A 27,216-nucleotide genomic window follows, 5' to 3' on the forward strand; every position below is an offset into this window, starting at 1 on the left:
GCTCTAGACAAGCGCGCTCTAAAAAGCACATCTGCTAACGCGCTGGTGAAATCGAAACTGAAGCCGAGACTGCCAGCAAAATGTTGGACCTATTGGCGTAATAACATGTATACAGATGTTCCGCCCACCTATATTTGGACTGCGCTGCCACAGGAAGTTGTCGTCGGGTATAGTATCATAGTGGCCACGTCGTTAAGCGCACCATTTGGGTGGGAAACATTTTTTTATGCGAATGACATTCTTTGCTTCAGCTGTTTTGAGCCCATCCCATCCCATCCATCCATTCTCTCACGCCGGCCCAGTAACCCAATTTGTCTATTTGCTTAAGCCAACTAGGTAGGTGCTCCTAGTCATACTGCCGTCGTGGTCGTTCCATTGTCATTCCAGCGTCACGATCTTACTCTTGTCACACCCTGGTCGTCACGCCTTCTACACCAACCCAGCGGTCAAAGTTGTCTTATAGCTTGGTGTGGACTCGTGGTTGTGATGCCGTCATGGTCGCTGCATCGCCGTCATTCCAACTTTATCACCAGCACTCGTCATGCAGTCGTTGTCAAGTCATCGTCGTCCTGCATTTCGTTGTCACACCGCCATAGTGATGATATTGCGGTGGTTCAATCGCGGTCAATACAGCTTCGTGATCTAACTCTCGTCATGCCGTCATGGTCACGCCACCGTCGTCATACAGTCGTCATGCAGTCGTCATGCAGTCGTCATGCAGTCTTTATGGATTTGTTGTCACACCGCCATAGCGATGTCGTCGTGGTCGTTCAAACGTCGTCGTTCCAGCCTCGTGATCCGACTCGCGTCATGCTGTCGTAGTCACGCCTTTTACTCCAAAACAGTTGTCTATGCTGTCTAAAAGCCTGAGCCGCTAGGTAAGTTTTCGAGATCGTTATGTTGTGATCATTGCATCATGGTAATTCCAGCTTTGTGATCCGACTGTCCTCATGCCATTGTCACCAAGCCATCGTCTTCCACGCTGTCGTTTTATTATTGTCATTACTTCAATAACGTTATCCCATTGTCGTCATACCGTCTTCTTAGTTCCACTGATGTCAGTCTTTCATCGTTATTGTATTCTAATGGTAGTGTCGTCATTCAATCATGATTACGCCGCCCCTCTCATCGTGAGATGATCGCTATCATGCCACCGTTGTCAGATCGTCGTCGTAATGCAGTCGCGGTCGTGCCATCATCGTCTATATAGCTTCATCCGACCCTCGTCGTGCCGTCGTCGTCACGTCATCCTAGTATAGTAATACAGCTTTCATAATACAGTCATCGTCACGTCATTTTCATCGTCCACATGTCGTCATCCCATTGTCCTCGTGCCATTGCCATGTCATTGCTGTTCGCCATACAGTTGTCCGTCATAGATTCGATTTAAGAATCGACATCGCATTGTCTTCATGTCGCCGTCGTTATACGCCTTTGTCGTTCCAGCGATATCATTCCTCCTTCATCACTTCATCCTCCCTGCGTCGGGGTCATACAGTCGTCGTCATGCCTCCGTGCTCTTGGGCGACTTTAGCAAGCGAGAGGCATAGCAATGTGGAACGTTATCGTAATATGCCGACATATATTCGAAGCAACAAGAATCTCAGAATTAACACTACATGTGTTAAATAAATTTGACTTCAGGAGTACAGTCCGTCGCTACATTGGTCGATTGCTGTTCGCATTACCATAGAGAGTAACCGTCAGATAACGTCTGCTGTAATTTTTTAAGGATACGATAATAATGACTTGCTTTGCATTTATTCTTCGATTCCACTTAAAATATATTTATTTCGTTCTTTATTTTAGAAAATGTTTGCGTTGCTAGCGTGACTTTAATTTTTCGCTGCATGGCCATTTCTATCGTGGGTAGGTACCCATGTTCTAAGGAGTCAGCATCAACACCTGTGGGCCATGTGTCTCTATCAGAAGAAGAAAAGAAAAAAGCTACAGAGTTTCCTTCATGCCTGTGGTGGTGGAATAGTCATACCGTGCACAATTATCGTCACTACAAAAGTGGACGTAGGTGCGAAACCATGTTTCGTAGAACCACGCCGGGTTGATTGGAGCTCTGGCAGGCCGAATATAGCCGGCGTCTGGTTAGGGTGCGCATTGGCTCGGTCGGCTTAAAGAGATACCCACAGGTAAGCAGATTTCCAATCACTGCGGCCTTCTTAGTTTCTATAGTGTTCAGCAGTAAGTGAAGAAATCAGGTCGTTGCATGAAACTCTCACGAAAAATGTAGGTCACCGTAGCCACGGCATGGCCAGGGCGGTTACTTTAACGGTGCATACGTGGTCTAGGGTCTCTGGCATCACGTGGAACAGTTTGTAGATTGTTTGTGAGGTGGCGGCTGAAAGACGAACCGCCAAACGCGGCAGGCAGCCTGGGTCGTGTCGAATTGGTCTCGTTTTATTCATCCAGCTGGAGAAGCATGGCCGCAGCAGCAGAGGAGCCGGCGCCCTTGCCGGCACCCATGCCGGCTCTTTTGCCGGTGCCTTTACCGCCACCCTCGCCGGCGCCGGAAGACGAAGCATGTGGTTGGGGTCCCCTAAAACCGCGCATCCTGCAGCCGCTGCGCACACCGCCCTTGGCGCTGGCGGCCTTCTGCTCAGCCTCGTTCATCCAGGGCTTGACGGTGAACGGCTACGTAAACGTTTGCCTGCCCACGCTCGAGAAGCGATTCCAGCTGCGCAGCGTCCAAGCAGGCACCATCGTCAGCATGTACAACGTCGGATCGCTCCTCTGCTCGACCCCGGTCGCCTACTTCGGTGGTTCCAGCCACAAGCCCCGTATCATTGCCGTCGGCACGCTGGTCATGGCCAGCGGCTCACTGCTGTTCTCGCTGCCACACTTCCTGGCTCCCAGCTACAATTCGCGCGTCGAGGTGCGAGACACATGCCCTAACCGGCTGGCATTACACGCCCTGTGTCCGGAAGGCGGAGAGGGCAGCCTCGCGAGTTACCGCTACCTGTTCATGCTGGGAAACTTCTTGCATGGCTGCGGTGCCTCGCCATTCTACACGCTGGGGGTCGCCTACCTCGACGACAGCGTGCCCACCAAGACGTCGCCCGTCTACCTGGGCATCTACTTCGCCATGGCCATCATGGGCCCCGCCATGGGTTTTATCTCGGGCGGCTACTTTCTCTCGCTCTACACGGACATCCAAAAGGAGTCAAGTGAGATTAGGATCAACCGCTTCAGTAAGGTCTGGGTGGGAGCATGGTGGATAGGCTTCCTCATCGCCGCCTGCATGGCCACGCTCATCGCCATCCCAATCTTCGCCTTCCCCAAGGAGCTGCCCGGTGAGCCTGCACCTTTTCATTCGAGGCTTTCGCCAAACGAAAAAAATTCCGCCAGAACCCATCTCACGGTGAATATCGGCGTTAATGCGATTAGCAATAAACGAATGCAGCGACACACCGTATTGCCATCGCAGAGACGCGTTATGTAGGAGGCATGCATACAGCTGGGTTCCTCTCTCGCACTTGGCGATGCCACTGCGAAGTCCACGCAAAGGTCATTATATGTTCAGACAAGTTTCTCCGAGTATATATGACGTTGATTAGAGTCCGCCGAGTTAGCATGAAACAGGTTGATTGAGGCGCAGCACATACCAAGCATCGCGGCACACAACCAGTGACCCCAGCTGGCCTCAAATACGTTGATTGAATAGCGGCACATACCTGGTGACCAAAGATGGCCAGATGGTTGGTTTCAGGCCCTGTTTCTTCAGCACGCTTGCATTAGACCATGGACTACCCAGTAACCATTGTTGGCTACAAAAACGCTTAGATAGAAAGATAGTCGCATGAAAAGGCGTAAAGTTCCCAAAGAAGACCAATGACATTATTATATGTCCGTTCTTTATGTGACACGTACTATTGTCGCTGAAGGGCAGCGTTCCTATTTTTTTATGCAAGTAGCTTTCTTACGTTACGTAACCCACTTTTCCGGAATGTTATTACGATTAGCATTCTTTGGGAACTTCCCTCACTTTCAGGGAGCTAATTTTCTATATAACCATTTTTCTGCCAACTTGGGTCACTGTAAGTTCAGGTACTTATAGGTACATCGTTCAGCGATTAATATGCGATACTCGGATGTCATGGCGGCCGCCGTTCTTGCGTTACCGGCGAGCTATGGGTGATCCCTGAGGCGCTGAATGCATGCCACAATTATTCACAAACACACTCGCTTTCATGTGATACGAAAAAAAATGGCGGAACCTATCTCACGGTGACTGTCTACAGTAATGCATTTAGCATTAAGTCAATATAGCGACACAACTTATTGCCACCGTCGAAACAAGTTACGTATGAGACGTGTGCTGCAGCGGGACTCTTCTATCGCGCTTCCCTAAGAACACTGGGCGCCATCTAGCGCTGCTACCGCGAAGCCTCAGCGTGGCCTCCGAGATGGATGGCATGCCAGTGCGGGCGAAAGCTGAAAAACGCGTCATGTGAAGCCTGGGCTCTTCGCTTCTTTCTGGACACGCTGCGCCATCTAGTGGCACTGCCGAGAACTCCACCTGTGGCCTCCGAGACAAGAGTCGTGGTGCGCCGGTGCTCGCGAACGCCGAGAATTGTTGCCTCGCTTGCCGCACGCCGAGTGACGCATGCGCAGTGACTCAAGTCGGCGAGAGGTTCAGTGAAGACCGGCACACACGCAGTGCATTCACGGCGTAGCTCACTAAAGCGTTGGCGTGAAGCGCGGTCACTGAAACGCGGCCCATACCCAGTGCACTTGTGGCGCCGCCTGATAACGCGTCGGGTTGCTGTCCTTGAGTATAGCTCTTGTGACGTGGGTTCTATTCGCTCAGAATCCCCGAAATTTAAGGGATCTTTTTCGTGATTGTAGAGCGGCACATTCCCCGTGGCGCATACCTAGTTAACCAAGTTGGCGTCAAAGACGCTCATTGGAGAGCGACACACACCTAGGTACATATCCGTAACCCAAGATGGCATGAAAGAAGGTCATTGAAAACCAGCCCAGACCTAGTGGCTCATAGCCAGTCCTCCAAGTCGGTGTCAAAGAATTTCTTTGACCAGCTGTACCTAACCAGTCTCGCATCTACGGCGACCCATGTCGGCGTCAAGAGGTTCGTTGAAGTGGGGAATATATGTACGCATTGCCGCATACTCAGTGGCCCCAAGTGGGTCCGAAGGCTGATTTCGAAATGTATTCCTTCAGCGCAGCAGCCCGATGCACCGCCCATTCGACAACGACTACCCAGTGACCCAGGTAGACGGAAAAAAGCATACAAACATTCATAGATAGTTGGCCCCCGGAAAGTGCATGCAGTACCCTAACAATGCTAACGCATGGAAATGCCACAGCTTGGCGTCCGCAGTGCCCACCGGTGGCGCCACAAGTGCAAGGAAGTCACGCGCTTCGAGTGTCGAATTTAATCACTGAGCACTGTACATCATTGGCTGCTGCGCTGAAGGAACACACTGGGTACGTCTCGCTTATCAATTTATCTATTTCTCGCTAACTTCGGTTACTCTATATGTGCCACTGGGTAACTGCCCGTCTTGATGAGCCTCTTTCAGGTCAACTAGGGACACTTTGTATGTGCCATTGGGTAATTGCCACTCTTCAATTAAAGAAAAATACATATCCGATGTGGGAGTCAATCTAAGCGGCGTCACATATACTCTGAGAATACTTGTCTTATGCATTTACACATGCGCCACGGGCGGTTTGCGGTGGCGCCATTAGATGCTGCAGCGTGTTCTGGGGGAAGCATGAGAGAGGAACCCGGCAGCATACAGGCCTCATGCGTAACGGTTCTCTGTGGCGGCATTATGTTTTGTCGCTACTTTGCTTCGATGATAATCACATTGACGTCGACGTTCATCGTTAGACGCGTGCAGCCGGAATTATTACGTTCGTTCCTGTGTCCCTATCGGTATTCCCGCCGAAATGGGCCACTCGGTAGTCCATGGTCTCGCAGGTAGAGCATTGTACGGCTATCCTGACGGAACCGTGTCCGAAAGCCACCATTGGACCAACTTGGGTCAGTCCCAAGTTAGCTTAACCGTGGGTACGTGTCGCTGGGTACGTGACGAATTTAAATGAACCTTTCGGACGTCATCTTGAGTCTCCAGTGAAGCGGAGTCTCCGGTGAAGGGAGGCATCGAACTCTCGTCTTATGTGTTCAGAGACTCTTGTGTGGATATATATTCGAACATGCGCCACGCGTGGGTTTCGTAGCGGTGCCGCTAATTGGCGTAGCGTGTCCAGGTGGAAACTTCAGAGAGGAGTCTGGATGCATACGTGCCTCATGCTTTGCGCGTTTCGGCGGTGGCAATACGGTACGTCTCCACATTGCTTCGATGCTAATCGTATGAACGTCAACATTCATCGTGAAACGGGTCCTGCCAAAGTATTCCGAATATGGGTCGATGCAAAACAGCGGCGTTTCTTCGGAAATTGCTCATGTATTCAAGAGTTAGGCCAAAAATAAGCACTTAATTGCGACCCCTCTTTGTTCACTGCAATTTCGCCTAAGATGTATGGTCCGAGTAAAATGAGACATAGGGAATTTAACACAATGCTATCATGAGGGATATGTAACAAAATTATGTAGCGACTACAAATGTCGCGAAATAGGTGCCCTTTGAGGCGAAGATATAGAGGTGGCAAGGCGTCCTTACGTCCAGAAGGAAATCTATTGTATGCAAGTCTCCTGCCATTATTGAACGTACTTGCCACCTTCTTTTTTGTACAGTGCAGGAGCTGAGCTGGTCTTGTACCGTGTGAATCGTACCATAGGTCCCAGCCGAACTAGCGGCGATTTTCTTATGTACTGTTCACACGAAGATCACACATTTAGGGAGCTATAATGGCCAACGTTTAAGCACATATTAAGGGTAGTACGAATCAGAACATGTACAGCTCCGTGGGAACTTGAAAGAAAAGTGTGCACCCTATAATAAAGAAAGTGTCATCCAGTTCGCCATTGCCTGCAATGGTGGACCGGCCTTTACTTTGGCAGGCTGTACGTTTAGGGGTAATTGAAGTACGAAAGGCCCCAATTCCAAGTGGAACGCAGAAAAGCGGAACAGTTTCGTTGCATCATCAGGCCCTTGTTTTCTTTAACCAAGACCCGTGAGTTTCGTGACTACATTTAAGATAACCTTTCACTTTTATGCCTTAATTTAAATTAACGTTGCCGCGTCAATTCTTCGGATTTTAAGTCGAACAATTTTAAATTAACTTTGCCGCGTCAATTCTTCAGATTTTAAGGGGAACACGAGTGGCGTGGAAAGTCCACCATGTGTTCACAGTGCAGGCGCATGTCGTCTACCAGATAAAAGAAATTGCCATATTAGTCAAGTCTACTCGAGAGTTTAACGGCTAGTTATACGGCAGAGTTAAGTTGTAGACAAAGGTGCTCCAGAATCCGAGCTGCAAACTATACGGATATTTTCGTACACAGTTTTATGAATGCATCAGGAAAAGTAGTCCGTGTTCTAGAGTTCAAAACGAACGTAGGACGACCATGCTCAGCGGCATGCAGCTTTTGCAGCGTCCTTCTAGTGAGTCATGCACTGACACACGGCAAAGCGCCGACTACGTGGAGGCGACGAAAATGTACATAGGTTTCTCAGTTTTCTTCGTTTGCATACAATACTTTTGAACACAGGGACTCGAGAAATTCGCGCCTCGAAAAGGCCGGAAATGGACGAGTTCGCAGCGACGAAAATGCGCGTAGAGAAGCCAGTCAAGTTCATCCCCATGGTCTTGGTGCTGCTCACGAACCGCACGTACATTCTCCTCACCCTCGCTGGAACCGTTGAGAGTGAGTAGAGACACTGGCATCATGCGGGAATGTGCGCTGGCATATTGAGTCGTGAGGCATATGCATTGACCTCACTGACCCCCTCATTTTCTCAGCCTTGATGGCGTCCGGGATATCGGCCTTCATCACCAAGATCCTCGAGTCCCAGTTTGGCTTGACGTCATCCGCATCGGCCACCCTTCTAGGTATGTATAAACATTTCCGAAAGCAGGCAAGCCATAGAGAGATAGAAATATAGGAAACAATAAATGATAGGCAGGGAGGTTAGACAGTACTGAACATGGTTGGCTACACAGAACTCTTTAAAGGGGAGGAAAATATTATAATAAGAAAGTCACGAATTGGTGGTCACAAGAGGCACCGATACACTGAAATTTCGAGTGCTGCGGCGCAGCCGGTCGCTCAGGCCAGTTGCGTTTAGAAATTGTAGCAGTGCTTTTTTAGGCGTCGTCGCTTTTGATGTACAAGACTATGGTCACTAGATCTTTTGTAATGGGAAAAGCGTTTCGGCTAGCCGTGCGAAGGTTCAGCTTTCTCACAGAAGGTGTTCTTCCTACAATTTCTTCGCAACCGCACATTGGAATCATGTAGACGTATGTAAAACTTATGCTGTGCGTGAGTCTAGCACGTGGTATACTAAGTTAAAAGATTGTGCTTTTCGTTAGTCTGAAGTGCCGGAATTTGCAGCGTGTGTTCGGAATGTTTTACAGTGATAACAATTATGACTTGGAAAATGAACCTGCTTTGTTCGTCCGTCTGTCCGTCCCGTTGCTCATAAGGAATCATGTGGACGTATGTAAAACTTAAGCTGTGCGTGAGTCTAGCACGTGGTATACAAAGTTCAAAGATTGTGCTTTTCTTTATTCTGAAGTGCTGGAATTGGCAGCGTGTCTTCGGAATGTTTTACAGTGATAACAATTATGACCTGGAAAATGAACCTGCTTTGTTCGTCCGTCTGTCCGTCCCGTTGCGCATAAGACAAGGCTGCCATCGTAGTTATTATACGACATCGACAAGCCTCCTTGGCCCTCGCTGTAGAGTGCATAAAAAGATAACTTTGCCCACAATCGCTGCTGCATTGCTCCGCTATGGACAACCAAAAGAAGCGTAGCCACCCATGTTTAGTTTTTGCGTTCATTACAGTTTTCCGAGCCTCTATTCGAGGTGAGCATGCCTTAGTCATAATCCCAGAAATGTACTTCACGGACCTATGCTAGCTTTGTGGGAAGACCATATGGAATCAGCGGAATATCAGCGGAAAAAAAAAGAAAGAGGCGCAATTTAAAGGCAGTTGTGTGTCGCCCTACACATTTACACCTATGTGACGGCAGCGTGTGCCGCATTCTTTAGCACATCAAGGTGGATTACTATACGACAGCGGAACAGTTTCGTTGCATCATCAGGTCCTTGTTTTCTTTAACCAAGACCAGTGAGTTTCATGACTACATTTAAGGTGACCTTTCACTTTTATGCCTCAGTTTAAATTTACTTTGCCGCGTGATGCGACTTACCCCGTCTCTAACTGTCCTCTCCTGTCGCACGACCAAAACAACGATCTAATTATGAGGCACACCGTAGCCGAGGACTGCGGATTAATTTTGACCACCTGTGTTCCTTTAGCGAGCACTTAAGTCTAAGTAATTGAGCGGTTTTGCATTTGGTCCGATAGAAATGTGGCCGCCGCGGCCAAAATCGAAGCCGCGGCATTGAGCCCAGCAGCGCACCCCCATAGCCACCGGCCTACCGCGGGGAATAAAAATGTAATTGTCTGTCGAAATTGCGACCTTGCTGCTGTAATTCCATGTGCACCATGTTGTTTTCTTACGTAAAGTTGAGGAAACTAAACCTCGGGCATTTGTGTTTCGTTAGCACACAACCGCTTGCATGCCCTAGCGATACTGTAATCACCTAACGTAGGTGTCGCCGTCATACAGGCAATTTAGACGTACTTTATGCACGCGGATGCTACATAAAAATCACTCCACCCGAGAGAAAAGATATGCAGTCAACCGTGCAGAGATCGTCTTTGCGGAATGATTCCTTATAGTAGGAACAAGTGACAGAAAGTGCTCACGCTGCTTGTATTGCAAAATAAATGATTGATTACCAGAAAAAGCCGGCAGATCCCACGCCCTATGGGAATCGATGTTATGCGAAGCAGTGTGCCTACCAAGTTAACGAAACGACCATGAGAGCACCAAGACGTAGGCGGCTGTTTCGTGGCCTACATGACACGCATGTCATGACATTCATGCCATGAGTCCTCAGGAGTTTCTTTCGCTACGCCTGAAGAGACCTTAAGGCGAAAGCCTTAGTCATGCTCATGGCTATGACTTCGACCATCAACCTTCAGCCTTTTCCTTCACTTAGTAGCACACCCGAACCCCTTCCATTGGTTTTTTTAGCGATAATCTTTTTTCGCTGAGTCATGCTCATGACTATGACTTCTACCTTGATCATATAGTGTTTCCTTCACTTAGTGCCCACGTCCGAACCGATTCTATTCTTTTTTGTGTTATAATTTTTTCTCTGACTCATTGTCACTTGTGGTGAGTCGTGCTCATGACTTTGACATCCACCATAATCGTTTAACGTTTCCTTCACTTGGTGCCCACGTCTGAACCCCTTTCAACGGTTTTTGAGTGTTCAGCTTCTTTCGCGGGGTCATTGTCATGACATACATGACACGCATGTCATGACTTATCAGTTATGTTCGTCATACACTGTTGTCATACTGTGCCAATTTTCGTGCTTACCAAGGTAACGAAAGGGCGGTGAGAGCACAAAGACGTTGGCGGCTGTTTTATGACCTACATGACAACCATGTCATGACATTCATGTCATGATATATCATTTATGTTCGTCATATACACTTCTCATAGTATGCAATTTTGGTACATAACAAGTTAACGAAACGGCCCTGAGAGCACGAAGACGTAGGCGGCTAGATAGATAGATAGGATAGATAGATAGATAGATAGATAGATAGATAGATAGATAGATAGATACTGTCGAAGTGGAAAATGTTCGCCAAGAAATGCTTCGCATTTAATAATAAATTAACAAGGTGGAAAACACTTTACTTGACCCAAACAGAAATGGATGGGTATAGCACTGTCGATCCATGTGGGTTACCTATATTGAACCGATGCCGTGTTTTCGTTTGAAGTGCGACCAACGCGATCATCCTGTAGGTCTGCTTGCATAAGTAAGAATGAAGTTCACAGAGCACAGGGTAAATGATTACCCGCATGTACATCTTGGCATGATGGGATGCAGGTATTGCACATTAGTTCTAAAGGGAAGCTCTCGATGCGAACCCGCGCGGCTTTTGGTGATTGTGGCTGCTGCAGCGGTAGTCTTAGCGAATAGCTGTTAAGGCCGTTTCACTTGATGCGATTTTCATCACACCGGAAGTTCGATTTCCATCGCATGCGACGAAAATTGCAGTCGCAAGGCCGATTACGCGAATTTCGGCTGCGACCAAGACCAACCGGTTGGTCGCAGCGTCACAACGTCGCAGCGATCGCTGCGATTTTCGGTCGAAATTGCGCCGAGAGTTATTTCGCGGTTTGTTTTGGGAAATGGCATCGGTCACTCAGCACAACGTTTATACAGTTAAACCTGCTTATAACGAACCTCCAATAACGAATGCCTGGATATAACGAAGCTTTTCTATTCCCCGCCATTACTCCATAGAAGCACATGTATTTGAGACCTCTACGTAACGAAGTGGCAGCAGGAGACCCCCTCGACATAACGAATTTCCCCCTCCGACAGCTATAGAGATTTCGCCCCAAATATTGTCAGTTTTGCGCGAGTGGCAACCGGAAGCACCTTGTCCGCCGCGACGGAACGCGAAGTGAGCGCACGTGTGCGTGCGTGCGTGTGCGAGGCGGGCCTGCATCCCTCGACTACTAAGTGGTTCATTTGGAAAGGAAAGGGTTGGCGCTATCTTCTGCAGCCCTTGAGGGAGCACGGCGATCTTGCCGCCGCGGGCGTGACCTTTCCCCCTCCCTTCATTCAAACCTGATCCTGCCGCTTGCTGCAGCTGGCCTAGCCCGCCAAGTCGGCACTCTCTCCTTTTCCAGTTGATGTTGCCGACGCGCTGGTACACGCTGTGACACATCACACTCGATGAGCGCGGACGCGTGCTGTCAAACGCTGGCGGCGTGTGGAAGCGCCGCTGGAGAAGCGAGCGAAGTGACCTTCGTGCAGTTGTCTATCACTTGAATGCAAACTGAGCACCGAGAACACACAGCACGCACAAAGCTTCGAGCCGCCGACGCACCTACACTGCTATACTCTGCCCCAACGCACATCGCTTTCAAGATACGGCCCGCGCGACCGCACGCCGCCAAGGCGTTCAAGGTGAAAGCTCATACAAAAGATTAGAGATATTGTCAGTGCCCCTCACTTTCCCTCAGAACATATGTAGTCTGTTATTGACATTCGAGCAGCTTTTCAACAGCAAGGGAATGAGCTTCCCCTGTTTTCAGCATTGGGTTAATGCAGGCAATTCAGGGAGGCATAAAGTGTTGCGAATACAATCGGTTCGGGAATTCCAGATTAGATTGTACCTTGACGCTTTCCTTTGCACTTTCTTATTTTTGTAAAATCTAGTTTGAAATGGCTCCAATTAGCATGCTCTAACATTGGTCTAATATAGGTTAAGTACATGACTAGCTTAGCACACTGGGATGCTGGCTTTCATTTCCAGGAAAGGAAGCATAGCACCTGCTCCAGTTGCATATGATTTTGGTTATCTGGGGTTTTAAGCCACACTTTTAAGATAATGTGCTGAAGCAGGTAGAAGCACACGCATGCTATTAGCGGATAGTTTCGATAGCTTCTTACTTTACACTTGCCTCTATGAATATAAAATTTTAGTATTCGAAGATTGTTATTAAACAAGCAAACGTACTCCTAACAAACGTAACAAGCCGTGGGGCTACGCGGCTGCGCTACGTACTGCAGCATATTAGCTTAAACTTCTCGATACAGATTCCCAGCACACTAACAACGCGAGAAACAGGATGAGAAAGTAGACGACACCCATGTCTGTCAGAATGATATGCTATTACGTACTCAAGTGACTGCAGCTCCTTAAAAAAATGTGGTGTCGGCTTTTACGCCTTTCGAAATATTCAGAGAGCACTTGTGTGAATAATTACAGCACACGCGCCGCGACGGACGAACCAGCCTGGCGCTCAGATTAAAGTTCACAACACAAATTCCATTGCACGTTCAGTAATTACGCACAGATCATTTACGTCTGCCCCTGAAGGGAGCCGCGAGCTTTTGGGTTGGTGCTTGCTGCCAAGTTTGGTGCAAGAATATTGCTAGGAACAGGAACCGCTGATGGACAATCACGAGCCAATAGTAGTAAGTGGTTCGTGAGGAAAGGGAAAGGTTGACGCTATCTTCTGCAGCCCTTGAGGGAGCACGGCTCAGCGCCAACTATACACACATCCTTTTTTCAGAAGTTGACGTTATGCACGGGTGGCGCGAGGGTCTCTGCGTTGACATGACGACTTCGCTGCAGCCGAACTCCGAATAATCCATATGTGATGACCACAGCTATACGAGCTTGTTGATAGGTCCTCTTGTAGTTTGTTGTATCACAGGATGAACGACAGGGGCATAAAGGATACACGAGACATCACACAGCGCTGAACGACCAGCTCACGAACAGGTGTTTACGTCCGCCATGTCTCCTCGTATTGAACTTCATAAACCGCTGTTGCGCACTCCAAAACAAATTAAACTTTGAAGCGTTTTTAAAACACAACACAGGCGTATTATTTTCTCCTATTAAAGGCTGGTCAATAATTTTGGAACGCACAGGTGTTTCCATTACATTTGAAAAATTAGACGAGTTATGCCACAGAATTTGGCAGCAAGCAACCCTGGAAGTCGCATCAGTCGCATTGTTGAAATCGCGATCATGTGAATTGAGCCGTCAAAAATCGCATTGCGACGCGAGCGATCGCACCCATTTTTTTTTCGCTCCAGTCGCAGCATGTGCAACAGCCATTACGCAGAAAAGAAAAGAATTACGCGGCCGATTTTGGGATTGAACCTTGATCTCGCCGTACAACAGTCCGATCTTCTAATCATTTCATATTCACTCAAAGACGAAGGCCTGTCCCAGCGATGCTCGACTTCCCCTTTCTTGCGACATGTTCAATATTGTCATCATCATCATCATCATCAACACCAGCCTATATTTATGTCCACTGCAGGACCAAGGCAGTGGACATCTCCCTGCGATCTCTCCTTGTGATCTCCAATTACCCCTTTCTTTCGCTAGCTGATTCCCCAACGTGCGCCTTCAAATTTTCAATATTGTATATGCGTATAAATGTCATAACTTAAAAATTAAATTATGGGGTTTTGCGTGCCAGAACCACGATCTGATTATGAGGCACACCGTAGTGGGGGAACTCCGGAATAATTTGGATCACCTGGGGTTCTTTAACGTGCACCAAAATCCAAGCACACAGGCGTTTTCGCATTTGGCACCCATCGCAAAGTTGCGCAGCGGCGGTGTCGTACCGAATGAAGTGATCACTGAGGGGTGACTATTGCTAGTTGAAATGTCATAACCTTATCACACAGCGTAATCCTCTGCCGCCCTCAATTGTGTTTTTCATTCGTTGGCAACGACGTTTTTACCCTAATAAAGCACAGAATAATTAGTTTGTAGTTTTATTCGTCGTATAAATTGCAGTAAATATTCGCTGTAAAAACGCTGGCGTGATGAGTGCAAACAGAGGGGAGAGAGCACTTATGCTGACTCTCGCTTCAACGCGTCCCCAAAACTTCCGCTTACGCGACTTCCAGCACTAGACGCGCGGAAAGAGAGCGCACATGCAACCCAACCAGCCATCTCGGCTCGCCAACTTCTGCACCCACCGGAGATTACCTCTGAGATAGGGCGCGGGTGGAGTACGCGCTCAACCGCGCGGACAGCCGCGCGCAGCCATGGTGGGCCTACCAGGCAAAGACGCAAGCTCACACGCTCTCCTTCCCGCACCGCCGCCTTGCGTGCCCTTTATCACGTGACCTACAACATTGGGCGCGCATCAAGTTACCATCCTTCTCGGCTCAATCTCGCACGCTTCCTCTCACACCCGCGGCATACAGCGCGCGGGGTGCGATAGGATCTTATCACACTTGGAACTTTATGCGGAACCTCACGCCGACGGCGAAAGTTCGCTAAGTGTTCACGTAATTGCATCGCAACAATAAATATTGCCATAACCTTTCATAATTAGCATCACAATAATGAAGCGCCCGCATCATGCCGTAGTTCGGTGGTCACGCAGGACTGATCGCCATACCGAGCGCGTGTGGAGGCACCCTCCTGGGCGGCTACATCATCGACAAGCTGGACCTAGTGTGCGCCAACATCATCCGCATGAGCGTCATGGCGAGCATGTTCACCTGGTGCGTGATGGGTTTCGTACTGTTCCACTGCCCGAATGCCCCCTTTGCCGGAGTGACCTTCACGTGAGTAGAGTGCGTAAGTACGCCTCCACACGTGGCGAAGCGCCTGCACAGCCTGAAACATGCGCGCAAATTTTATCGCCGTGCTTTACGCTGTAAGAATAAGTAACACATGGGCTCAATTTGGCCATTTAACCGACCAAGGAAAAATTGGAGGACGCTTAAGCTTCGGCTTGTGGAACGCGATAGCGTTAATGGGACCCGTTCACATCGCATTTTTCTTTCAGTAGGCTTCACTGCTACACTGAGCGTGGGAAAGCCAGCTTACAAAGACCAAGCTTACACTGATCCCCTTACAGTCGGCTTCACTTTTAAACAGAAATGCATTGCTGAGAAGACGTTTTTTTATGGGCAACATAAGTCGTTTTATGTTAAAATGTGAAGGCCCTGGGACCTTTTTTCTATTTTGTAAATTGTTGTTTGCTATTGCCCCGACGTGGGCGCGTGTCGAAAACGCATTAGGCAGGCCAAGTCCCAATTTGACCTGCCGAGGATGCGAGTGCCATCTGAATAAGATTTTTGCAAGTAGCCTACCCAAGCGCGCCGCTGTTGGTGTGGTAGAAATGCTGGCAAAAGGGGTTTGTGTTTAAGTTTCCTCGTAACAGAATTATGTTTTCTCGCACATTCAAAGAACAGTCCGACGCCACCTTGTCTGTAGGTTGTGGTTAAGTCGTAATTTACCATTTTTATGACGGATTTCGCTCCAAGAAACTCAATTTTGTCCACTAACATCTTGTACATCACGCGGAGGGCTTGCGCGGTCGGGGTAATTCGGTATTATTTTCTCCGCCACGGGCGCCGACATCCACGCCAACACTGACACCGACGCCGGATTTTCGGTGACAGGGGTCGTTTAACGCTATCGCGTTAATACAGTAATCAGGTGAGCGAAAAGAATTATCAGAAGTAGAGTCGTCATTGCTAAAAGAAAAAAAAAGGCGTACTTGTCGATATTTTTTTGCATCAGTGATTAAAAAATATATATATCCGAGTAGGAATGAAATCAGAGGTACCAAAACACGCTACTGGCAGGAATAATTAAACCACCTATGACAGCCAGCTGTTGAAGATAGTTAAGGTGGCAGGAAAAATATGGAACTTTCAAGCACCCAGTAAAGAAAATGATACTTCACATTGGAGTTACCTAGTTGTACAATTGCTTGCGCAACGTTTCAGTAGGGGTAGCTTTGCTCAGTGATACTTATGGCGAGCCAAGCGCTAGAGAACTCGTGTCTGTTTTCAGCAAGGGATACCACTTCAGCCCAAACGCAACGTGCAACGCGCAATGCAAGTGCACCGAACTGCTGTACAGTCCAATCTGCGGCGTGGACAATGTCACCTACTTCTCGCCGTGCTTCGCTGGCTGCCGGCAGGAGATGCTCGTGGAAGGAACAGTGGTGAGTGTTCGACAACGCACACCAAATACAAAAAAAGGCCACATGAAACACTTGTCTTGTCGACGTATTGGTCAGATACCCACGCCCAACTTCGCACTTCAACGTGCGCAAAACAATATGGGGCATACTGCACAAGGACCTTGTTTGAGTTAGGCACTGGTGTGGATTTTCCGCACCTGGCGTCATAGAATATTTTGAAGGGATGGCAGAAAAACGATGCAGTGCTTCAGCCGCCATAGAAGGGGTAGGTAGTATGCAGGTTTTTTGTGACATGGAGCTGCTTTCCGTCAGTCACATTAAAACAGAAGAAAAAATTATGAAGAAGACATCCCGGTTGTTATCCAAGAATACGTTTGGCATGCTTTGGCAGGAGGTTATCTGTGGCACTATGTTGCACTATATGTTATGGGCGGCACTCATCTTACCACCATGCCTTAACTGTACTCGGGAGCCATCCGGTACTATACTATAGCCTCCATTTCACTCAGGGACCAGTTCCACAACCCGTGGAGCTTCTGCGACTGCTTCTCATCACAGACGCTTACAGTCAGAGGCGCAGCATCTCAAACCACAGCGCCGGCTTGTTCGACCAGATGCGCAACGTGTAAACGACAGCGTCTCTATACGCTAGCTTGCCTTGGATGCCAGTACCGGTGGTGGTACGGTACCATGCGCATGGCGCGGTGATATCGTACCACCATGTGGCTTTTACTGCTATGTTGCAGTGCACTACCCTCGAGATGGGCTTACGAAAACTGTTAGACAGTCAGAAGAAATCGTGGTGATTTCCCAAATATTGCTAAACGAAGGAGTGTGCGGGACTGGGCTGGTTGGTACGTCATTAGGACGGGAACAAACAGCGCTTGGTCACGAAGGGAGGACGACGGCCTAGGCGCTGAACTAACAGCAACTGGTTTATTGCGGGGAATGCAATATATACCAGTGGTTGTTAATTCAGCGCCAGGTCTGCCGTCCTCACTTCGTCCCGTCGAAGCAATGTTTGTTCCCGTCCTAATGCTAAACGCATTAATATGGAATCGGATACTAAAGTAAGCAAGTTCGATCGCATTCATATTGCTCAGCCCACGCAGACTAGACGGTGATTGCCAATGGATTTACTGCCGTATACTAAGCAGAAAACAGGAATACAAAAATTACGATGCACTTGCGCTTTTGTTTGCTGCAAACATGAGAATAATGATGTAAAAGGTCTACATCGAGTACCACGAGACGCCGACATCCGGCAGATACCGCGAGAGCAAATCTGCTCTCACGTGAAGTGCGTGTTCTTGGCTTGAAATCTCACGATAATGGGATGACATGTCAAACAGGACACGTTTCAGTGCATTATCTCTCGCTGACGCAGTGAAATTTTAGCGACATGCAAGCTAAGCAGACTGTGCTAAAATATTCCAAGGAGCACACAAGGCACAGCATGCCGCAGCATAAGCACGTACTGGCTGTAACATGTGACGCGATCCAATGAGTGTATTTGTAGAGCAGCCTACGAAATCTCATTCTCATGTGGTAGACGGCACAAAAGAATGACCAGATGCTAATTATATCTTCGTCTACGCGAATATAACTGTCTGAAAGAATTGCACCACTCCTTTCGATCGTGCGACTGCCGCGACTCGGGTGGCAAACCATTGCTAACAAGCACTGCTCTACTAACGAAGCTCAGCAATCAGCGCAGTAACGACCTTAATGAGGCCGCTAAACCTGAAAGCGCATGTGTCAGTTTGCGTTCAGACACTCGCAAAGCAATATAGTTTGCTTTTGGGCAGGACCTAGAAAAGGGATAATCAAGACTGCCTTTGGAAAAGGGTGCACTGATTACCGAGTTGTACTTCAAAGCTATTGTGCAATGTTGTTGGTGTGCTTATTACTTGCAATTACTTGGTTTATTTTTTTTGTTATTGTCATTCATGTGTTTTTGAAACGCCTGAATTTTTCGCTGGGTGTAAAAAATGCCTAAATGATAGACAGCGCTTGTACCCTCAATTTTTGTTTTTATTGGGATAGCAATTACATGGACACACTAGGCGAATTTCTGCCGTTGCCGCCGTCGCCGTGAGGTTCCGCATAAAGTACACGGACGATAAAATCGTCGCCGTGTGCAGAACGCTGTATGTGGGAGTGAAAGCATGCAACAGTGAGCCAGCAATGGCGGCTCGCGCACACAAGGGCAGGAAGCGGGAAGCACAACTCTCTGCTCCTGCTGTTGCGCTGATTCACTCCAGTGTTTTCACAGCAAGTTTCCGCAGTCATCGAGTGAGATGGGTTCATGCGTGCTTCTGCGCGCGTGACAACATGCTTGTTAATTTTAGTTAGTGTGCCTGTGTTAACAAGTTTACACGAACGATAAAGCTACTATGCTTACTTTGTATAGCTGTCCACTAATATGCTATCGCAATCGATGCTTCACCTTTCGGGCAAAACTGTGATATTTTTTAAATCCCCGTTTACCTATGCGTCCGAAATTCCAAAAAGAAAAAGCCTGCAAATCCAACGTACATGCTTAAATTTATGTGAAAGGACACTTTGGTCAACGCTGTGTATAAAGTACTGTACGACTAACGGTAGGGCTGTACAATTGTGCTTACTTACGTTCAATGCAACGTGAAACCACATCAATGCTCATGTTTATCAACCACAAAGATATCAGCAATAATCTCATGCAATTTTTTTTAATGTTTATGCACGGCACCGCTCACGAGATATGCGGGAATTCAATCGCCAACTCAGGCGGATGTGCCGTGTGAGACATTGACACAGTGAACGTCATGAGGACGCAGGCGATGCCTGATGCCTGGCGAGAGAAGGTGACGACAGCTGCCATTACAGAGAAGCAGGATACATAGCTGGCTAAATTTAAGGATTCGTCCATCGCTCTAGCATATACCCGTTCGGGGGGACTGGCCAAGAACGCAGGCACACCCCCAGTGGCATATACCGAATGGCTAAACCAATGGTAATCAAGTAAATTGAAGGATCCGTTGAACATAATACCCAGCGCCATATAGACGTCAGTGTGCTTTAGAAATACCTATGAGCCGACATAATATGTACAGATTTTATGAAGGAATTTCACGCAGAAAAGAAGCGCGCTTACTGATACCAATTTGTCGGCTGGCATACAGGTCTTATAAGCTCCGTTGGCTCGTATTACTTGCATATGTATATCCTACATACAGGGTGTTAAAAAATTGTCGCAGTTTCACGCAAAAGGCGAAGCATCACTTGCGATAGCAAATTAGTAGAGAGATATACGGAGTAAGGATAGTAGTTTTATCAGCTGTATAAACTTGGACATGCAGCAGCACCCGCAACGCGCAGAACTGTTGTCGACGCCGACGGCCTTTTGCCCGCGTTCGCACCGAACGCGCGCGCCGTTGGTGACTGTTGCCGGTGCCTCTGCGGGCGGCTCGGAGGTTTTCGACGAGATCAGAATGGGACACGCGTCGAGCAGTGTCGGGAATCTTACCCACCTTCTCCCATCGCAACGTTTTTATATAAATACGCATTTGGTGCCGCAACTAAACCTCGCCTACCCTCCCTGCCGTCCCCCCATGGCCTTTCGCGCGATGGAAGAAGTCGCGTTTGCTCTCTATATATGGTGATTGTAACGGAGGAAAGAGACACTTAATTCTGCAGGCCTTCAGGGAGCACCGCGCAGAACGCGCGTTTTCTATAAGCTCCCGGCCACCCTACGCGATATCGAGCCAACCCATCAATAGGCTGTAAACATAAGGCTCAAGAATTAATAAATGTTTTAACCACCACCACCTCCGACGTGCGTTCGCTCCCCGTGAAAGAGCGCGTCCCTCGTGCCCTTTCACTCGCACATACAGCGTCCGGAGCGCGGTGACGATTTCATCGGCGTTGACGTCATACGGAACATCACGGCGACGGTGACGGCAGAAATACGCTTTGGGGTGTCCATTTTATTGCTGTCGCAATAAAATTAAGCTTTACGGAATTTTTAAAGATCGCCTGTGGCAGGTAGCATAATTCTTATCGCTGAGCGGGGTTATTCGAAGAGGCGGACATTAGTAGCACGAGAAATCGAAACACATATTCAACTAATTAACAAATATTCACTAATTAACTTCCTAGTTATTTACTTTACGACACATATTACAATTTATTAATTGTAGCCGGTGAGCTTGTCAGCCGTATCCACTTGGATCGAATTTCCAGAATGACACTAGTTTGGAGATATGCGCCATCAAATTTGCCGTAAAAATGCACTGTTGTTCGACTTAATTTTTTAACCAAAATGCTGTTTTATACATTGAAGAAGAAAAGTAATTGAAGCGCCTATGTATTTCGTCCCACACATCGGGAAGTAATATCTCGAAACTAGTGTCATTCTGGAAATTAATTTCAAGTCGATGCGTCTTGCAAACTCACCGGATACAATTCGTAAGTTGCAATATGTGTTATAAAATAAGTAACTAAGAAGTTCATTAGTGACCTTTTGTTAATTAGTTGAATATGTGTTTCGATTTATCGTGCTACCAATGTCGGCCTCTTCGAATAACGCAGCTCAACTATAAGAATTATGCTACCTGCTACAGGCGATCTTTAAAAATTCCGTAAATCTTAATTTCGAACACCTAGTATACCCACAAATATGTACGCCGAGATACCGACCCACCTAACAGCAGACAGCAGCAGTCGTGGCACCCGTAACGCCAAACTGAAAGAATGTGGCGAAAGAAAGCTTCGCGTAAAAAGTAGCATTACACGTGTTTCACCTCTAAGTAATCGTAGGGAAGTACATGTGTGCCTGCTTCGTGCCACAGAGTAAATATTTGAAAAAAGTTGCTAAGAATTTTTTTTCTCCAGTCATTATATTTCGACCTGTATTGCACATTTAAGCCGGAAAGTGACATTGTAGAATGAATAATGATGACATTTTCGGGTTTTCAGCTTCATTCTTGTAAACCGAGTGGGCTGGCGCGACTCCATAATGATAATAAATAGCGTCGCGAAAGGTTCAGACTGAAGACAGGAGTCATGACACGAGCTCTTAACTCACACATAAAGGTTTTATACCACAGAAAAAAAAATGCTTGTAAATAATCAAGACAGCACCAAGAAAACTTAAACCCACAGAACAGTAGGCGCTTGTGTCGTCGCTTCTATTTTTAGTCGCAAGAAAAAAATTGATATCCCGAACACATTGCCGGATTGTTTGAGTGAATATGGCAAATCCCTAAAGAAACAATAAATAGAAAAATTATCTGACGTGTAATATGAAGTTACCCAGATAAAAATACAAAAATGCCACTCTTACTCTTCCAGACAGCTTGATAAGCCAAACAATAAAAAAAAAAACACCGCATATCCGCGAGGTGAATGATGATGAGTGGGCGAAGCACCGGGGGATCATTCGGGCAAAACACCGGAAGCGTTCTCCGGAAGCCGGAAGCGGAACCGGAAGTGGAAGCGGAACCGGAAGCCGGAGCTTGGCGTACATATACTACACACACACACACACACACACACACACACACACACACACACACACACACACACACACACACACATATATATATATATATATATATATATATATATATATATATATATATGCGTATACAGACATACACAGTGGTCTCCATGCCAACCAGAGCTACGGACTACGAGGGACAAGGCTCGGCCTTAAGGTGCTTCGCCCCTAAAAGGCGAAAGCTTGCACTATAGGCCGCGCAAAGCTCAAGACACAGCGAAGCTGGCCGATTGATTGCGTCTCTTGGTTGTAGCTAGGTTGAACTTGGCTACGTTGAGGTCGAGGTGGTCGAGGTTTAAACTTGGTTGTAGCTAGGCCTATACTCGCGTACGCCATCTGTGCTAGTACTGGAAAGGTGCGCGGCGCTAGCACGACGGTGCAGCATGGCGTCGTGCCACCTGTGGCGGCGGGGATAGCGGGGCGGTGGCGTGGTGGCGCGGCACATCTTTCCAGTACTACCGCAGTCGCTTATGATAATTCCGGCTTTATTGGATGCCACCGCTAATGCTATGGCGGCTTCCTCCGCAACTTCAGGGTTATCCGTTCTCACGGTGCCGCTCGCGAGGGGTTCTCCGTCCACGTTTACCGCTATACTACGGACATCCCTTTGCGTTCTCTGTATTCCGCGGCGTCTACGTAGGCTGCGCCCTCTACGTCATGGTATTTGAGCTCAATGTGGCACGCCCTTGCTGCTCGTCGCTCCTTGTGGTGCTCCGGGTGCATGTTCTTGGGCAGTGGAGGAATTTTAAATTCCTTCCTCCTCTCTAGTGGGATGCTTAGTTTCGTGTCGTGTTGCGCTTCATATCGAATTTTGAGTTTCCATGTCGCCCCTTTGGGGTTTGTGTGACTCTTTCGTATTGGGCGGTAGTGTGCGCCTCGATTAGTTCGTCAAGCGTGTTGTGTAGCCCCAACTCTAAGAGTTTGTCATTGGATGTTGTGACTGGGATGCCAATTGCCTGTTTGAAAGCTCGTCTGATGATGCATTCTATTTTTTTTTTCTGCCACTCCAAATGTTAGGTACGGTGCCACATAGACGACGCGGCTGATGATGAAGGCCTGCACTAAACGAATTAGGCTGACCTTCGTCATGCTGTAGTGTCTATTGGCAATCCGTTTGATTAGCCTTAGTGTTTGCTGTGCGCTGTTCTTTAGGGCATTGATGGTACCGAGGTTTCTGCCTTCGACATGCAAACGGAGTCCCAGGACTTTGATATGGTCTACGATTGGTATCGAACCCCCGTTCACCTTGATGTTAATGTTCGGTGTTCCTCCGTATTGTTTCCTGGTCGTATAGGTAAACCAGCAGGAGTTCGGACTTTTGCGAGGAGCAACTGAGCCCCTTCTCTTCCTCGTAGCGTTCGACGGCCTCCGTGGCCTGAACGCTGGGGGTTTTTCTCGATTTGGCCTTCGCTGCCGCCTGCCACCCACAACGTTATGTCGTCGGCGTACAGGCTGTGGTTGAGGCCGCGGATCTTGCTGAGGATTTTCAGGCAGGCCGATCATGGTCACGTTGAAGAGAAAGGGGGCCAAAACGGAGCCCTGCCGCTTTCCCCTACTGCCCAGTTCTAGGTCATCAGACTTGATTTCTCCTATCATGATTTGAGCTGTGCGGTTCGAGAGCAAGTCCCGGACGTAGGTGTAGGCCTTGCGACCTACCCCCAGGTCCTGGAGGTTCCCTAGGACCGCTTTGTGCATAATATTATCGAAGGCCTTGGTGAGGTCCACCCCTAAGATGGCTTACAGTCCCGTTCCGCTGCCCCGCGCGTCGAGGATTTGATGTTTAATTTGGAGCGGGACTTCTGCGTGGACAGTTTAGGCCTCAACCCGATCATCGTGAGCGGATACGAGCGGATACAGGCGTAGTTGCTTAATCTAGTGAGAACGACGTGCTCCATCAGCTTCCCCACGCACGAGGTCAGGCAGATGGACCTGAGGGTCTCAATGCAGTAATTTCTTGTTGGCTTTGGGTATCATCACCACGTGCACAGTTTTCCACTGCCGCGGTACTTGCACCCCGCTCCCAGCACGCGTTCATGTACTTTGTTATTGCCGCGATGGATTCGTCACTTAGGTTTCAGGAGAATCTTGTTCATGACGCCATCTGGGCCCTGGTGCCGACTTTGTGCGTAGCCTGAGTATTTCGACCTCACCTCGGCCTCCGTGATATCCTCGTCCAATGCGGGGTTTTCCCTGGCCCTGTACGCATTCTGTGGTTCTCGCGTAATGCTTCCTATGTATCTGTTCTGTATGTCGCGAATGAGTTCGTCGTGACGTCAGGGGCCTTAAAGATATTCTCTTTTCTTCCTTACGCGGGAAGAAAATATTTTTAGGCCCCTGACGTCAAAACGACTTACTCAAGCGGGGGTTACGGCGCGAAATTTAAAACAAAAATGTGAAATTTTGCCTTTAGCTTATTTTTGAATAATCTACCTGTATAACCGGCAAATTAACAAACATTAAGTTTTGAGTGACCACTTTATCAAGTCTAAAGAAAGTCAGTGTTTCGCTTTAGCGTCCATTCAATGCCGTCACCGTTCGTCGAGTCTGAGCATCTCTTTCTCGAATACCAAATCTGGAGCACCGGGGATTGTCTGCGTGCAGCTCTACTCGGATTGCGAATGCATCAAGGCGAAGGAGCAGCGCGCCGGGGTGTCAGTACCAGTACAGGCCGAACTGACGCGCTGCCAGACCTCGTGCGACTACCTGGCGGTTTTCTCGGTCGGCCTGTTCCTGGTGTTGTTCGGCACCTTTCTGAACAGCGCGCCCGGTCTGAGCGCCAGCATCCGGGTAGTCGGAGACACGGCCAAGCCACTCGCCCTCGGCTTGCAGTGGGTCTCGGTGCGGCTCTTCGGCACCATCATGGCGCCCATCCTGTTCGGCATGATCATCGACCGCAGCTGCCTGACGTGGCAGACGCTGTGCGGCGAGCAGCGTGGCGCGTGCACCATTTACGAGAACAGCAGCATGAGCTACAACCTGTTCGGCGTGCTCATATTCGTCAAGACGCTGTCGGTGCTGCTCTTTTTCAGCGCCTGGGTCACGTACCACCCGGCCAGCAACTTCAACCTCCGCTAAACCACGGCGCTGAGTGCCGACACTGTCGGCACGGAATTGCATGCAATAGAGCCGCCGTGCACAGCGGTACTTTCGGCGAATGGGTGATGGAGACTCCATTGGTCGAAAGGGAAGGTGCTTAACAGAAATAAACACCCGACATTGAAAACGCTGCGAAGATCTTTATGTGGGCGTTTTATAACGGTAACCAATAGTGGCAAAATTCCATGTAGCATTCATCGTTTCACTTTAAGTTGCAAGAATTTCGCAAGTGCAGCCTCCCGCATGTTTAGCTATATCGCGCGAAAACACTGTGATATGGTGGTACGTCGTCCTGAAGTGAACGTCACATTAGACGACTCTTGCTTAGTGCACTTGAGAGTACTTCTGCCGGTCTCACTAACTATCGCCGCTTAAAGGCGCTAAATTGGCGCGTGATGGACTCTCGCACGATATAGGTTAAAATGCGGGAGGCTGTACATTTTAAATCTGAGGCAGCTAATCGATTGACGGTGAGCGTGTGATAAAATGAAGTCACAGCGGTTAATAGCCTCTATGTATGCTTTTAACAGTTTCAATAGTTGCTTGTGCACCAAATTTGGTAAAATTTGTCACCAGTTGTGCTAGAAATGCGAAATACTATATCGACTGGTGCTGCTGACGATTATGAAGGTTTAAGAATGCTTAAAACAAACCAATATCCGTAATGTACGCGAAACCAAACCAACAAAGCAATCCTGAATTGTTTATAGAAGGCACATGTGAGCTCTTCAAGGGTGAATTCATCATGCTCCACATAATGTCATGCATTTCTGCGGAGACAGATGTGAGCGCTGATGATTTATTCGTTTGCCAATTTGGGTGCATAGTATTCGAAGCTACTCCATCTTAAAACTTTGGCGGTCCCAATGAACAGAGGGTCGATGTTGAGGATGTTTAAAAAATGACATGACAAGAACTGTCGCTCTGCAGCTCGTGACCTAAGTAGCCTTCGAAAAGCGCATCATATGCCTTTACTTTTCTTGATCGAGTTTGTATAACCATAAAGCACCGATATGTAGTGTAGGCGCGGAAAGCACGTGTTTTTACAACCCACAATGTGTACTACTCTTAATCCAGGTTATTCCCGGCCTCGGAGAAGTATCGGCATTTTACGAATTTTAGCCGGTGAGTTTGCAAGACTTGAAATGAATTTCCACGATGACACCAGTTTCTAGGTATTTCCTAAAAGTGTGGGACGAAATACACACGCGTCCCCTTTTCTTTTGTGTTTCAAAGCATAAAAGCGTGTTTTGTTAAAAAAAATACGTGGAACAAGAGGGCATTTTTACAGCCATTCTGATGGCGCATATCTACAAACTAGTGTCATTCTGGGAATTCCTTCCAAAGAGATATGCCTTGCAAACTCACCGGTTGTCACATGCGCCGTGAGATAATTGACAGGTTAATTATTAGGCTAATTATATAGTTTATTAGTTGGTATATTATTTGTAAACGTAATCAGTTAAATATGTGTTTCGATTTATCGTCCATGTAATGTGTGCCTCTGGATAATTCCGCTCAAGTATTAAAATTATGTTGTCTGCAACAGGTGGTTTATAAAAATTCCATAAAACATTAAAATGGTCACCCCGTGTAGAAAATAATAACGCCTTATCGAAATTATTGCATGCACAACAGGCATAAGTATCGGCTTAGGCAACGGCAAAAACTAACTCCAGTTAGTTCCTTTGGAATGGTTGTCTTACGTAACGAACAGATTTCATGTTAAAGCAATTTAATTTCGAATAATCGCAAGCGGCAATGGCGGGCGAATGCTGCTAACCACGCCGCTGAGCAAACTCGAGACATCGAACGCAAGAGTCAAGGGCGGACTGAGTGAAGTCGTTCTCTCCGTCGCAGCCGAAATACTTTAATGAACC

General features: G+C 47.9%; 1 protein-coding gene and 1 non-coding gene across 2 annotated transcripts; both read left to right on the forward strand.

The window, feature by feature from the left end:
• The first annotated feature begins 2,434 nt into the window (after window positions 1-2,434).
• Window positions 2,435-25,418, forward strand: LOC119456852 (solute carrier organic anion transporter family member 4A1). The gene is made up of 6 exons (XM_037718671.2): window positions 2,435-3,305; window positions 7,655-7,810; window positions 7,906-7,995; window positions 15,142-15,325; window positions 16,566-16,719; window positions 24,842-25,418. The coding sequence occupies exons 1-6, from the start codon at window positions 2,435-2,437 to the stop codon at window positions 25,313-25,315; spliced, it is 1,929 nt and encodes a 642-aa protein (XP_037574599.1). The 3' UTR covers window positions 25,316-25,418.
• On the forward strand, window positions 14,343-14,480 carry LOC125946469 (U4 spliceosomal RNA). The gene has a single exon (XR_007467611.1). It is a non-coding gene; the product is annotated as a U4 spliceosomal RNA (small nuclear RNA).
• Window positions 25,419-27,216: the final 1,798 nt, after the last annotated feature.

Source organism: Dermacentor silvarum, chromosome 6 (genome assembly GCF_013339745.2).
Source record: "Dermacentor silvarum isolate Dsil-2018 chromosome 6, BIME_Dsil_1.4, whole genome shotgun sequence".
Taxonomy (NCBI): domain Eukaryota; kingdom Metazoa; phylum Arthropoda; class Arachnida; order Ixodida; family Ixodidae; genus Dermacentor; species Dermacentor silvarum.

Excerpts from the sequence above, each read along its gene's own strand:
- LOC119456852 (XM_037718671.2), top strand. The coding sequence starts at position 2,435 with ATGGCCGCAGCAGCAGAGGAGCCGGCGCCCTTGCCGGCACCCATGCCG. Across the intron at positions 15,326-16,565 it reads TTTGCCGGAGTGACCTTCAC|CAAGGGATACCACTTCAGCC; the intron begins GTGAGTAGAGTG and ends GTCTGTTTTCAG. Across the intron at positions 16,720-24,841 it reads TGCTCGTGGAAGGAACAGTG|CTCTACTCGGATTGCGAATG; the intron begins GTGAGTGTTCGA and ends GTCTGCGTGCAG.